A 13097-nucleotide genomic window follows, 5' to 3' on the forward strand; every position below is an offset into this window, starting at 1 on the left:
CCCAGCTCTTTACTTCACCCTTCACCCTTTCCCAGTTTTACCTATTACCTACTACCTTATACTTACTTCCCTCCTCCCAGCATTTTACTCCGACTTCTCACTTTTTCCAGTCCTAATGAAGGGTTTTGGCCTGATAAGTCAACTATTGACTATTTTCCATAGATGCTGCCTGGCCTGCTGAGTCCCTCCAGCATTTTGTGTGTATTATATGGGATGTTGCTTTTAGTTGTCTTATGTTAGTTTTTAGAAGCTTCTCATTCCTCTAACTTCCCACTAATTGTTGCTCTATTATATGCCCTCTTGTTTGCTTTTATGTTGGCTTTGATTTCTCTTGTCAACTACAGTTGTCATCCTGCCTTTAGAATACTTCTTCTTTGGGATGTATCTATCCTGCATCTTCCAAATTGCTCCTGGAAACTCCAGCCATTGCTGGTCTGCCATCATCCCTGCTAGTGTCCTCTTCTAATCAACTTTGGCCAGCTCCTCTCTCATGCTTCTGTAATTCCCTTTACTCCACTCTAATACTGAAATATTTTACTTCAGCTTCTCGCTCTCAAATTGCAGAGTGAGTTCTATCAAATTATGATCACTGCTTCCTGACATTTCCTTTATCTTAAGCTCCCTATTCTAATCTGGTTCTTTACACAACATCTAATCCAGAATAGCTGATCCCCTAGTGGGCTCAACTACAAGCTGCTTTAAAAAGCCATCTCATAGACATCCTACAAATTCTTTCTTGGGATCCAAAATCGGTACCATCCTGATTTGTCCAATCTGCTTGCATATTGAAACCCTCCATGACTATCACAACATTGCCCTTTTGACATGCATTTTCTATCTCCTGTTGTAATTTGTACGTAAACTCCTGGCTACTGTTTAGAGGCTTGAATATATCTCCCATTTTTACGTTTGCAGTTTCTTAACTCTACTCCAACGATTCTACATCTTCTGATCCTATGTCACTTAAATGTACTTTGAAACTCCTCCAAAGGATTAGATTTCATTGTTTACCAACAGAACCACCTCATCCCCTCTGCATACCTTTTGATACATTGTGTATCCTTGGATATTAAGATCCGAAATGTGATCTTTTTTTCAGCCGTGACTCAGTAAAGCCCACAGTGTCATACCTGCTAATCTCTAACTGCAGTACAAGATCATCTACCTTATTACATGTACTGTGTACATTCAAATATAACACCTTCAGTATTCATCACCCTTTTTACCTCCCATCTGACATTTCAACTCATCCCACTGACTGCAATTATACCCTATCATCTACATTTCCTTCTTTACAGCCTCAATGCACACTGCCTCTACTTGTATACCAATTGCCCCATCCTCAGCCCTATCGAACAGTTTCCCATCCTCCTGCCAAATAAGTTTAAACCTTCCCCAGCAGCTCTAGCAAACTTGCCCACAAGGGTATCAATCCCCCTTGGGTTCAGGTATAACGCGTCCCTTTTGTGCAGTTCATACCTTCTTCTGCAGAGATCCCAATGATCCAGTAGTTTGAAGCCCTGCTCCTTGCACCAGTTTCTCAGCCACTCACTCATTTGCCTGATTACTCTCAGTGATACATGGCACAGGCAGCAATCCAGAATTTACATCTACTGGAAGTCCTGCACATTTCAGTTTTCTGCCCAACTCCCTAAATTCTTTCTTCAGGACCACCTTCATTTTCTGACCTATGTCATTGGTGCTAATGTGTACCAAGACTCTGCCTGTTCCCCCTCCCCCTCTAGAATGCTGTGGACCCAATCTGAGACATCCCTGACTCTGGCACCTCGGAGGCAACATACAATCCAGTGTCTCTATCATGTGTACTCTTACTGTGGAATCCCCTATCACTACTCTGCTCCCCACTTCGCTTCTGAGCTGTAGCACCAGATCCAGAGCCAGAGTCCCGGTTGCTACGGATTTCCCCCATCCTCAACAGTATCCAAAATGGTATGCATATTATTGAGGAGAACCGCCAGGGGGATACTCTGCAATGTCTGCCCAGGTCTTTTCCCTCTCCTGACAGTCAACCAGGTACCTGCCTCCTGCATCTTAGGAGTGACTACCTCCTTGTATCTCCTATCTATTACCTCCTCAGTTTACCTTATGAACCGAAGGTCATTGAGCTGCAGCTCCAGTTCCTTAACACATTCTCTAAGGAGCTGCAACTCTGCAGCTATGATTATCTGGGAGGTTGAAGGTCTCCCAGAATTCCCACATTGGACATACCTCGCCCCAACCTGATGAGCCAAAGCCTCCTCTCTCTAGCAATGGTCCACTTGCCACAACCTTATTTTTATTTACCCTTGCTAATGAATCGAGATTTGATTGGACTGCTGGAAAATGCTGAAACCCCACGAAAGCTCCTCTTTTAAAATCTTACAGACCTGTGAGTTTCTCCCTGTTTCTCCTCCCCCCCCCCCCACCCCAATTCGATTGGGCTGCGAGAAAAGTGCCGAAATCCTGCTCTTTTTAAAAAAAATCTCATTCATGGACCTGCAGGTTGCCACGTCCCTTCCAATTTGATTGGGTCATTGGAAAAACATTTTACATCCTTGTTTTACGCCACTTGATTTACATCACTTTTTAAATGTAGTTAGAGTTATAACAAGAAAATAGCAGTCTGATGCACAAAATCCCACAAGCACCAACACACTGGAGTGATTATGGCTCTGTTGTTTCTGCTTTAGTGATGTAATTTGATAGATTACTCCTCTGATGATACTTGAAGTGGTGCTTCAGGTTCTTTCACAACCAACCTGGAGGACAGATGGGGCATTAGTTTAACACCTTACCCAAAAGATGGCAGCTTAGGCATTGCAGTGCTTTCTCAGTATTTCATTGGAATATCACTCTAGATTTTTAAGCCTAAATCTCTTGTATGTGATTTTGAGTTAACTTGGATTCAAGAACGCTGCCTACTTAGTTAAGGCTGAAACTACAGAAACAAAACACTGTGGATGCTGAAGATCTAAAATAAGATCAGAAAATGTAGAAATATTCAGCAGGCCAGGCCATACAGATCCTAATCAATCTACTATTTTTGGCCATTTTTATCTGCTGACACTTCATATAGCCTTTTCACTACCTGTGTTTAAAAGTGCTTAATGGTCAAAGAAGTTGCACTATTATTAAGTATATTCACTTGGAGAATTAGTTGTTTTTATCTGATATAAATATAACAAATAAACCAGATTTTCATGATGCAAGAGAATTGAAACATGCAAAATGCTGCAGGGAACTCAGTCGGTAAGGCAGCATCTTTGAAAAGGTATAAAAAGTCAATGATTTGAGGTAAGACCCTTCATCAGGATTGGAAAGGAAGGGGGAAGAAGCCAGAAGTCTACTCTTCATCCCCCTTCATTTCCAGTCTCGATGAAAGGTCTCGGCCTAAACTGTTGACTGTTTATTCTGTTTCATCGATGCTATGTGACCTCCAGCATTTTGTGTATTTCTTTGGATTTCCAGCATCTGCCGAATCTCTTGTGCTTAAGAAAGGATTGATTGTGGGGAAGTGCCTACCCTATTTAACAACTTGTGATTTGTGCATGTCGCTTTGGATCAGATGCACCAAGTTTCCTGGGCAACTGATTCCAAACTGATGAATGAGCAGCTATTTCAAAATAAGACCATAAGATGTAAGAGTAGAATTTGGCCATTTGGCACATTGAGTCTGCTCTGCCATTTCATCAAGGCAGATTCAGTTTTCCCCTCCGCCCCAATTTCTTGCCTTTTTTGCCCATATCCCTTCATCCGTTGACCAATCAAGAATCTGTCAACCTCTGCCTTAAACATACATAAAGATTTGGCCTCCACAACTGCCTGTGGCAAAGAATTCTACAGATTCTCCACTCTCTGGCTAAAGAAAGACCTCCTCATCTCCGTTCTAAAAGAACGCCCCTCTATTCTAAGGTTGTGTCCTCTGTTCTTAGACTCTCTCACCATAAGAAACTTCCTTTCCACATCTACTGTATCAAGGCCTTTCACCATTCGATAGGTTTCAATGAGGTCACCCATCATTCTTCTGAATTCTAGTGAATACAGGCCTACCAGGGTCTGCTGCAGTGAAGCTTCTCCACAGCGTGACGTAGCCACCACCATGCTTCACAGTAGGGATGGTGCTTATGCCAAACATAGCATTTAGTCTAATGGACAAAAAGCTCAATTTTGGTTATATCAGACCATCGAAGCTTCTTCCAGCTGACTTCAGACTCTCCCACATGCCTTCTGGCAAACTCCTGTCGAGTTTTCGTATGAGTTTTTCTCAACATTGGCTTTCTGTTTGCCACTCTCCCATGAAGCTGTGACTGGTGAAGCACCCGGGCGTCAGTTGTATGAGCCGCCTCTCCTATCTCAGCCACTGAATCTTGTAACTCCTCGCGAGTTGTCACAGATTTCCTGGTAGTCATGGTTATGTCATCTTGCCTTCAGAATACTTACTCATCTTAGAGACATATGTATCCTGTGCCTTCCGAATTACTTCCAGAAATTCCAGCCGTTACTACTCTGCCATCTTTCCTACCAGTGTTCTTTTCAAATCAATTCTGACCAACTCCTGTCTCATGCCTCTGTAATTCCCTTTAGTCCACTGTAATAATGATACCTTTGACCTTATGTGCTGTTGTGGTGCTAACAATAGTTGCTGCAGCAAAATGTGTCGACTCCAATAACTCTAATTAGATTGAAAGGTGTAGAATATCAGAATCAGGTTTATGAAATATTGCCAACCAAAATTATTGCTTCTGACATTATTGAAAAAATACCACTGTGTATTCCTTCTCTTCGTCAAACTTCAGGGTGAATTCGATCATGTTATGATCACTTCCCCTTCAGGGTTCTTTTACCTTAAACTCTCTAATCAATTCTGGTTCATTGCACAACACCCAATCTAGAGTAGCTGATCCCCTAGTAGGCTCAACCAAGAGCTGCTCTAAAAAGCCATCTCGTAGGCATTCTAGAAGTTCTCCCTCTTGGAATCCGGCACCAGACGGATTTTCCCTAACTACCTGCATATTGAAATTCCTGATGACTATTGTAACATTGCCCTTTTGGCATGCATTTTCTAACTTCTGATGTAATTTGTAGACCACATCTTTACTAGTAAATTTAAACACAAAATACTACAAAATTTGGAATAGGTCAGCTAGCATCTGTGAAGGAAAGAACAGAGCAAAAGGTCATTGACTTTTGAAAAATATTTGCTGTTTTGGTTCCAATTTAGTAAACCCAATATGGTTTTGTCCTTTCAGGTTTGGGCAATAGGAGAGTATTTGTCTTTGTCTTACGATAGACGCTGTACAGTTGAACAAATCACCAACTTCTTTGAAACGCTGGAAGCTTTGCTTTTCGAGATCATACAACTGCAAGCGTCTGCCAGCGTCCCCAAGTGCTCACCACGAGTCATCACAGTTCTCATGTCAACATTAGCAAAATTAGCATCTCGGAGCCAAGACTTGATTCCAAGGTACTGCATCTAAATAATTACTAAAGCAGAAAGGATGATGTGGTGGGAGTTACAAAGAAATTTTAAGTTAATTCATCACTGTATAGTTATTTTCACAATTACATTATGTTTTAATCAAGGGGGAAATGCTTGCACTGGTAACTGGGCTGATAAAAGGACAGTGACTTAAGGTTCTTGGAGTGAAACAATAGAGGAGGTGAAATACAGCAGGTTATGATCAGGGTTGAGTTGCTTGTAAGTATAATGGAAGTGGTAATTTTCAAAAATAGATCAGAATAATACTTGAAGGGGCAAGTTGTCAGGTCATGAACAAATCAGCAGAGGAAGAGTGTGGATTGAGTGGGGATATAGAATAAATGTTATTCTCTTGCTTTGTGTTTTTGTATGACTTTTGCTGATGGCATAAGTCTGAAGCACTGTCCACTCCTGGCCTATGGGCACCAATCAGGCATAATTGGAGAAACATGTTTATTATTTCTGAGTTTGAATACTGAAGTTCTTTACCCAGCTTCAGTGGAAGGACTCCAGTCATTCAGGATGATGACTCACCACCAGCTCCTCAAGTGCATCTAGAGATGGGCTGCAAAATGCTGACCTTGTCAGAGATGCCCAAGTTCCAGAAAAGGACTGGGGAATGGTGAAATGCATGCAAAACGCAGGAGGAATGCAGCAGGTCAGGCAGCATTTATGCAAAGGAATAATGAGTCAATGTTTCAAGCTGAGATTCCTTATCGGGACTGTGGAATGGAGTAGTTAGAAGACAGAATTCTCATACCAATTTTCCCATCTATGATCTTTGAAGATCAAAAAAAACTGCAGATGTTGGAAATTTGAAGTAAAACCAGTAAATACTATTTAAGCAGCAAGAGTCAGCAATTTAAACAGCATTATACAGAAGGTTCTTCATCAAAATTGGTAGATTGAGAATTAGTTAACTTTAAGTTGCAGAGTTGTTGGAAGGAGGAGTAATGAATAGTGAGGGAGAGTATAAACTGTTGAAGAAGTTGTGTGGCAAATAGATTGATGAGGGGAGATAGGGAAGTAGAAAACCAAACCAAACCAAAGAAATGTAAGAGTGGCGAATTGCAGAGCTAAGTATTTTATACCTTGCTAGTGGAGAAAGACAAATAGAATCAATGTTACATTTGGTTGATCTACAACAGAACTGGTCAGTTCTGATGCCAAGAAAACGGGTTTCCTGAATTTTATATAGAGTCTGACAGGCTGCCATATGCTCAGACATGTTATGTCTTCCCTTTCCTTTTCAATATTTTGAAGAGACCGATAACTTCGTAATTCTGACCCACACTTCTGTCTCAAACCATTGCTCTTCCTAGGCACTGTCTCTTGAAACTGCAGGAGACACTACACTTGTCTTTTCAATTCTTCTCTTCCCATCATTTAGGAATCCAAGTATTGTTTCCACATGAAGTGGCAATTCACATGCATTCCCTTTAATCCAGTACTTAATGTGGTTTTCTTCTACTCTTCTTGAATTGAGTGACAGCTATGTGGAGCACCTGCTTTCAAACTACAGAACAGTGCAATTCCGGTTGCGTGTCATTTTAGCTATCCATCTACTCTGTTGTATTTGTTTAAGAGCATACAAATTTGGAGCAGTTGTAGGTAATCTGGCCCATCAGCCTGAATAAGATTGTGGTTGATCTAGCCATGGCCTTTACCCCTTATCCCTTATTTCCTTTTCCATGCAAAAACTGTCTAACTGTGTCTTTAATACATTTAATGAGGTAGGCCCTTCTGCTTCCCCAAGCAGAGAATTCCGCAGATGGAAAGATCAGTTCCTCCTCTTGATCCTAAATGTACTCATTCTGAACCTTGAGGCTATGTCCCCTAGTTCTAGTTTCACCTATCAGTGGAAGTAAATTTTCTTCTTTATCTATACCTTTCATAATTTTATATGTTTCTATAAGATTCCCCTCTCATTCTGTTCCAGTCTCTCCTCATAGGCTAACTCCCTCATCTGCAGAATCAACTTGGTGAACCTCTTCTGCACTGCCTCCAAAGCCAGTATATCTTTCCTCAGGTAATGAGACAGAAATACATGCAGTACTCCAGGTGCAACCTCACCAGCCCCCAGAGCAGTTGCAGCATAACCTCTGCTCTTAAATTCAATCCCTCTAGCCAAGAAAGCCAGCATTCCATTTTTCACCTTTTAACTTCAGCATAAACTTTTCCACCTGCAAACCAATCTTTTGTTTTGATTCATGTGTAAGCAATCTCAAATCACTGTGCAACAGCATGCTACAATCTTTCACCATTTAAATATTAAGACCCTTGCCCACCCTTCTGACCTATCTATATCTCTCTGCAGACTTTACTCTTTGCACAATTTGCTTTTCCAGTCAGAATCAGGTGTAATATCACTGGCATGCCGTAAAATTTGTTGCTTTAGGTAGCAGTACATTGCAGTGCACAATAATAAAAACTATAAATTACAATAAATACATAAAAATAAATTAAATTCAATAATTCAAAATTCAAAAGTAATTCAAAAAGAGATTGGAAAGAAGTACTGAGGTAGTGTTCAGAAATCTGATAGAGGGGAAGAAGCTGTTACTGAAATGCTGAGTATTTTTTCAGACTCCTGTACCACCTCATTGGTGGTAACAGTGAGAAAGAGGGATGTCCTGGGTGATTGGGGTCCTTAATGATGGATGACACATATTTGAGACATTACCTTTTGAAGGTGTCTTTGATGCTGGGGAAGCTTGGTGTCTATGATGGAGCTGGCTGAGTTTATAACTTTCTGCAGCTTTTTCTGATCCTGTGCAGTAGTCCATACCAGATGGTGAGGCAGCCAGTTAGAGTGCTCTCCGCGGAATGTGTAGAAATTTGCGAGAGTCTTTGGTGACATACCAATCCTCTTCACACTTGTAATGAAAAGTAGCTGCTGCTGTGCCTTCGTAATTGCATCAATATGTTGGGTGCAGGATGGATCCTCAGAGATGTTCACACATCAGAACTGGAAACTGCTCACCCTTTCCACTTCTGATCCCTCGATAAGGAATTGGTGTGTGTTCCCTCGACTTCCCTTCCTGAAGTCCACAATCAATTCATTTTAGTTTACTTAAATCTTATATTGTCTCTCACTATTGTGCTGATCTTATCCTGAATTATGAGCACAACCCCAGCTTCTTTGCCTTCCTGTTTATACTTCTATATTACCAGATATCCCTGTATACTTAATTCCCAATCATTTCTGTCCTGAAACCACGTTCCTGTAATGACCAGAACTGTAATAGCCCCAGAACTGGCTCCAATGCCCCAGGAAATGAAACACTTCCCCTTCTGCACCAGTGCTTAAGCCATATATTTATCCTAACTATTTTGCTACTCCTTCTCTGACTAGCACATAGCACAGGTAGTAATCCTGGTACTATGTAACACCTTTGAGGTCCTACATTTTAATTTGTCTCCTTGCTCCCTAAATTTGGCTTGTATGACCTCATCCCAGCTCTTGTCTATTCCTCGCCCCACACACAAATGCTAGAGGAATTCAGCAGGCCAGGCAGCATCAATGGAAAAAGTAGATGTTTCAGGCTGAAACCCCCTTTGGCAGGACTGAGTGTTGGGCGTGTTGCTCAGATTTCCAGCACTTGCAGATTTTCTCTTGTTCCTGTCTATTCCTCTACCACCTTAGCTCTGCTCCTCTTTTTCCTGCCCTCCTAAGCAGCAGAGTCATTCAGCATTATGATCTTAGCTACTGTTGGCTTCTCTTGATGAGCCATCTTCCCTAAACAGTATCAACAGCGGTTTGTAGTTTACTGTTTGTAGACTGCTATACTGAGGCCCAAGGGAGCTTGAGGAACTGCAATGTATTGTACTGAAAGTTAGATGTTATGTTGAAGTTGTATAAAGATGTTGGTGAAACCTAATCTGGAGTATTTGCAATTTTAGTCACCTATGTACAGGACAGATTTAACTAAGTTTGAGAGAATACAGAGAAAATTTACAAGGATGTTGCTGGGTGTGGAGGACCTAAGTTATAAGGAAAGATTGAATAGGTTAGGACTGCATTCTTTAGAACATAGAAGATTGAGAGGAGATTTGATAGAGGTATACAAAATTATGAGGGGTATAGATAGGGTAAATGCAGACAAGCTTTTTCCACAGCAAGGTTGGGTTGAGCTACAAACAGAGGTCATGGATTAAGGGTGAAAAGCAAAATGTTTAAGGGGAACATAAGAAACCTCTTCATTCAGAGGGTCATGAGAGTGTGGAATGATCTGCTAGCACAAATGGTCCGTGCGAGCTCGATTTCAATGTTTAAGAGAAGTTTGGATGGGTACCTGGATGGTGGGGATATGGAGGGCTATGGTCCCGGTCCAAGTCTTTGGGAGTTGGCAGCTTAAATAATTTTTTGGCACTGATTAGATGGACCAAAGGGCCTGTTTCTGTGCTGTACTGCTTTGTGACCTCATCTTCTATTGGAACATTCTAAACTAAGTATGAATTCAACTGTTTCAGTTAGTTCACTTTCTGTCTGTGTCAGAACTGGCCACTTTTGCTATAGATCAGTTGTTCAGTTTTTCCTTTCTACTACCATGGCCTGACTTGCTTAGTAATCTGCACAGCTCTGCATTTCACAAATTTTACATTCCTTTATTCATATTTTCTCTATTTTCTTCAGTCTATTAACCACACTACTTAACCTATAGCTTATCTGCACAGATCATTAACACATAAAAAGTGTTTTTGTGTATTCTCCTCTCAGTTGAGAACAATGCAATACTAAAATTGATTTTAAATATGTTACTGACCATTTACAACTTATGGAAAGCATATGGAATAAAGTAGCAGATGGATACCTGTGTTTTCACTACCAAACCCCTGATTTTGAGGCTTACAGTGCAGATATCTGAAGTAGAGTCCATATATTGCATTTTATACTTTTACCTAGATGTATAAATGTGAACATATCCACTTCATCCCTTTTGAATGTTAGAAGGGAATTCTATTAACCCAATGTTTATGTGTATGCATACATACTAATGTCTATAGTGTTTGGCCCAACCACTGTGTGAAAGTTAATTTTAATTAATTAGTTCCCATTAGAAACATCAGCATGAAAATGAATCGGGTAAAATAACATTGTGATGAATCTATTGAAGGGAAGTTTGATTCCCTGATATTTTCAGCTCTTGAGTTGATGGATTTCTTTATTGGTTCTTCACAGAGCTCTTTGTACTTCTTTACATCTAAAAAAAAATCATTGTTAAGAATGTGTGTTGAAATCTTTATTTGTTTGTAAATTGACCTGTTTGGAAAAACAAAACCACCTTCACTGACCCAAGACTTGTTCTCTCTTCAGGGTCTCTCTGTTCCTGTCCAAGATGAGGCCATTTGTTCGGAGTGCTTTGATTTCCTCCTTGTACAGTGAGGATGATATTCAGGAAATCCTGGCCCGTGCCAGTGAACTTAATAATCTGTTGAAAGCTCCAAATGTAGCTCAACTCATACTAGGACCTTCTGCAGACATTGCCAGCCCAAGGTGGTACAAAGATACAAATGCTTCACTCCCACTCACCATGAGGACTATCAGCAAGATGCTACAGAGAGAGCCAGCGCCTGGATTCCCTGTGTAGCATCTTCAGACATTGTGCCTGTTAGAGTTCCAAATGTAACATAATGTGAAATAATTTCCCACTCGGGATCAATAAAGTATTTACTATTGTTATTTGTTTAAGTGGTCTCCAGTTCTTCAAGAAGCCTGCTTACAGGGATATCTAATGTGGAGAGTTATGGAGTGAAAAACTGTTGTTTGAATGTTTAATAAGTTGACTTTTCCTTTGATTTGGTTGATTTTTTTGTGTGTATCATACCATAATTGGATTTCTGAATTCAAATAGTAGAGATTACAAACATAGATTGGGTCACCCATATGTAAACTTATGTTTCCATCATTAAATAAGAGACTAACACTAGGTCAGCATATTCCTCATTTCAGAATCATATTTCAAGAGAGCAATGAATACTGCTTGTGCTTAAAATCTCTCAATCACTCAATTAGTTGGAGCATGTTCCGGATATGATTGTGCACGTTGGCAAATTGACATCAATCACACTCTTATGTACAAAGCCAACATAAAATAGAAATTCAACTTTTTTGTCATAAGTGGGTTATTTACCGTGATATCTCAAGGTAATTGAGAAATAAGCACCTTATGTTAAGTTTTTTTTAATTCGGCATGTGGGAACTTGAGTTGAAGTGGCAGTGATCTCTTGTGTTACGGTAGTATTCTTGATGACTTAATGTCATCTCTGCTCTAGGTAAGTTAATTCCTCTTCTCTGCAACTAGACCCAACTTTTTAAAAAAAAGAATACTTCTGTAAGTGCATATATCGTCATTGTAAGGCAACAGATTTTTTTTACAGCTTATATTTTTGTGTTAAGATTTATTTATTTTGAGATACAGCACAGAGTAGACCCTTCAAGTCTCATTGCCGAGCAATCCCCAATTTAACACTAGCCTAACTGCAGGGCAATTTACAATGATCAATTAACCTATTAACTGGTAAGTCTTTGGACTGTGGGAGGAAATCAGAGGTCCCAGGAAAAAACCCATACTTTCTACAGGGAGAATGTACAAACCCCTTACAGATGATGTCAGAATTGAACTCTGAACTTCGATGCCCCAAGCTGTAATAGTGCCACGTGAACTGGTTTGCCCACAATATTGTTAATTTGTACTTTATTCTTGTTCTTTCATCTCCTCTGCCTACTTGTAAATGCAGATTTAATTAATCCTTAAATATGATTACTTTTCAATTCAGAGACTTAAGAATATATAACATAGAACATCTCACTAAAGGCCCTTCAGCCCACAATGTTGTGCTGACCTTTTAGACCATAAGATCGTAAGATATAGGAACTGAAGTAGGCCTTTCAGTCTGCTCCGCCATTCAATCATGAGCTGATCCAATTCTTCCAGTCATCCCCTCTCCCCTGCCTTCTCCCCATACCCTTTGATGTTCTGGCTAAACAAGAACCTAACTATCTCTGCCTTAAATGCACCCATTGACTTGGCCTCCACAGCTGCTCGTGGCAACAAATTCCACAGATTTACCACCCTCTGACTAAAGTAATTTCTCTGCATTTCTGTTCTAAATGGGCGTCCTTCAATCCTGAAGTCATGCCCTTTTGTCCTAGACTCCCGTACCATAGGAAGTAACTTTGCCATACCTAATCTGTTCAGGCCTTTTAACATTCAGAATAAGATCCCCCCCCTTATTCTCCTGAACTCCAGGGAATACAGCACAAGAGCTGCCAGATGTTCCTCATACAGTAACCCTTTCATTCCTGGAATCATTCTTGTGAATCTTCTCTGAACTCTCCAATATCAGTATGTCCTTTCTAAAATAAGGAGCCCAAAACTGCACACAATACTCCAAGTGTGGTCTCATGAGTGCCTAATAGAGCCTCAACATCACATCCCTGCTCTTATATTCGATACCTCTAGAAATGAATGCCAACATTACATTCGTCTTCTTCACCACCGACTCAACCTGGAGGTTAACCTTTAGGACTCCCAAGTCTCTTTGCATCTCTGCATTTTGAATTCTCTCCCCATCTAAATAATAGTCTGCCCATTTATTTCTTCCAGCAAAGTAC

General features: G+C 40.4%; 1 protein-coding gene across 2 annotated transcripts in view; it reads left to right on the forward strand.

The window, feature by feature from the left end:
- Window positions 1-11162, forward strand: part of ap5z1 (adaptor related protein complex 5 subunit zeta 1) — a 54956-nt gene extending 43794 nt beyond the window's left edge. For both annotated transcript variants that reach the window (XM_073060654.1, XM_073060655.1), the window contains 2 exons: window positions 5250-5464; window positions 10797-11162. In XM_073060654.1, the coding sequence (XP_072916755.1) occupies window positions 5250-5464; window positions 10797-11070 (489 nt within the window). In that variant the 3' untranslated portion in view covers window positions 11071-11162. The remainder of the gene's footprint in view (window positions 1-5249; window positions 5465-10796) is intronic.
- Window positions 11163-13097: the final 1935 nt, after the last annotated feature.

Source organism: Hemitrygon akajei, chromosome 11 (genome assembly GCF_048418815.1).
Source record: "Hemitrygon akajei chromosome 11, sHemAka1.3, whole genome shotgun sequence".
Classification (NCBI taxonomy): Eukaryota; Metazoa; Chordata; class Chondrichthyes; order Myliobatiformes; family Dasyatidae; genus Hemitrygon; species Hemitrygon akajei.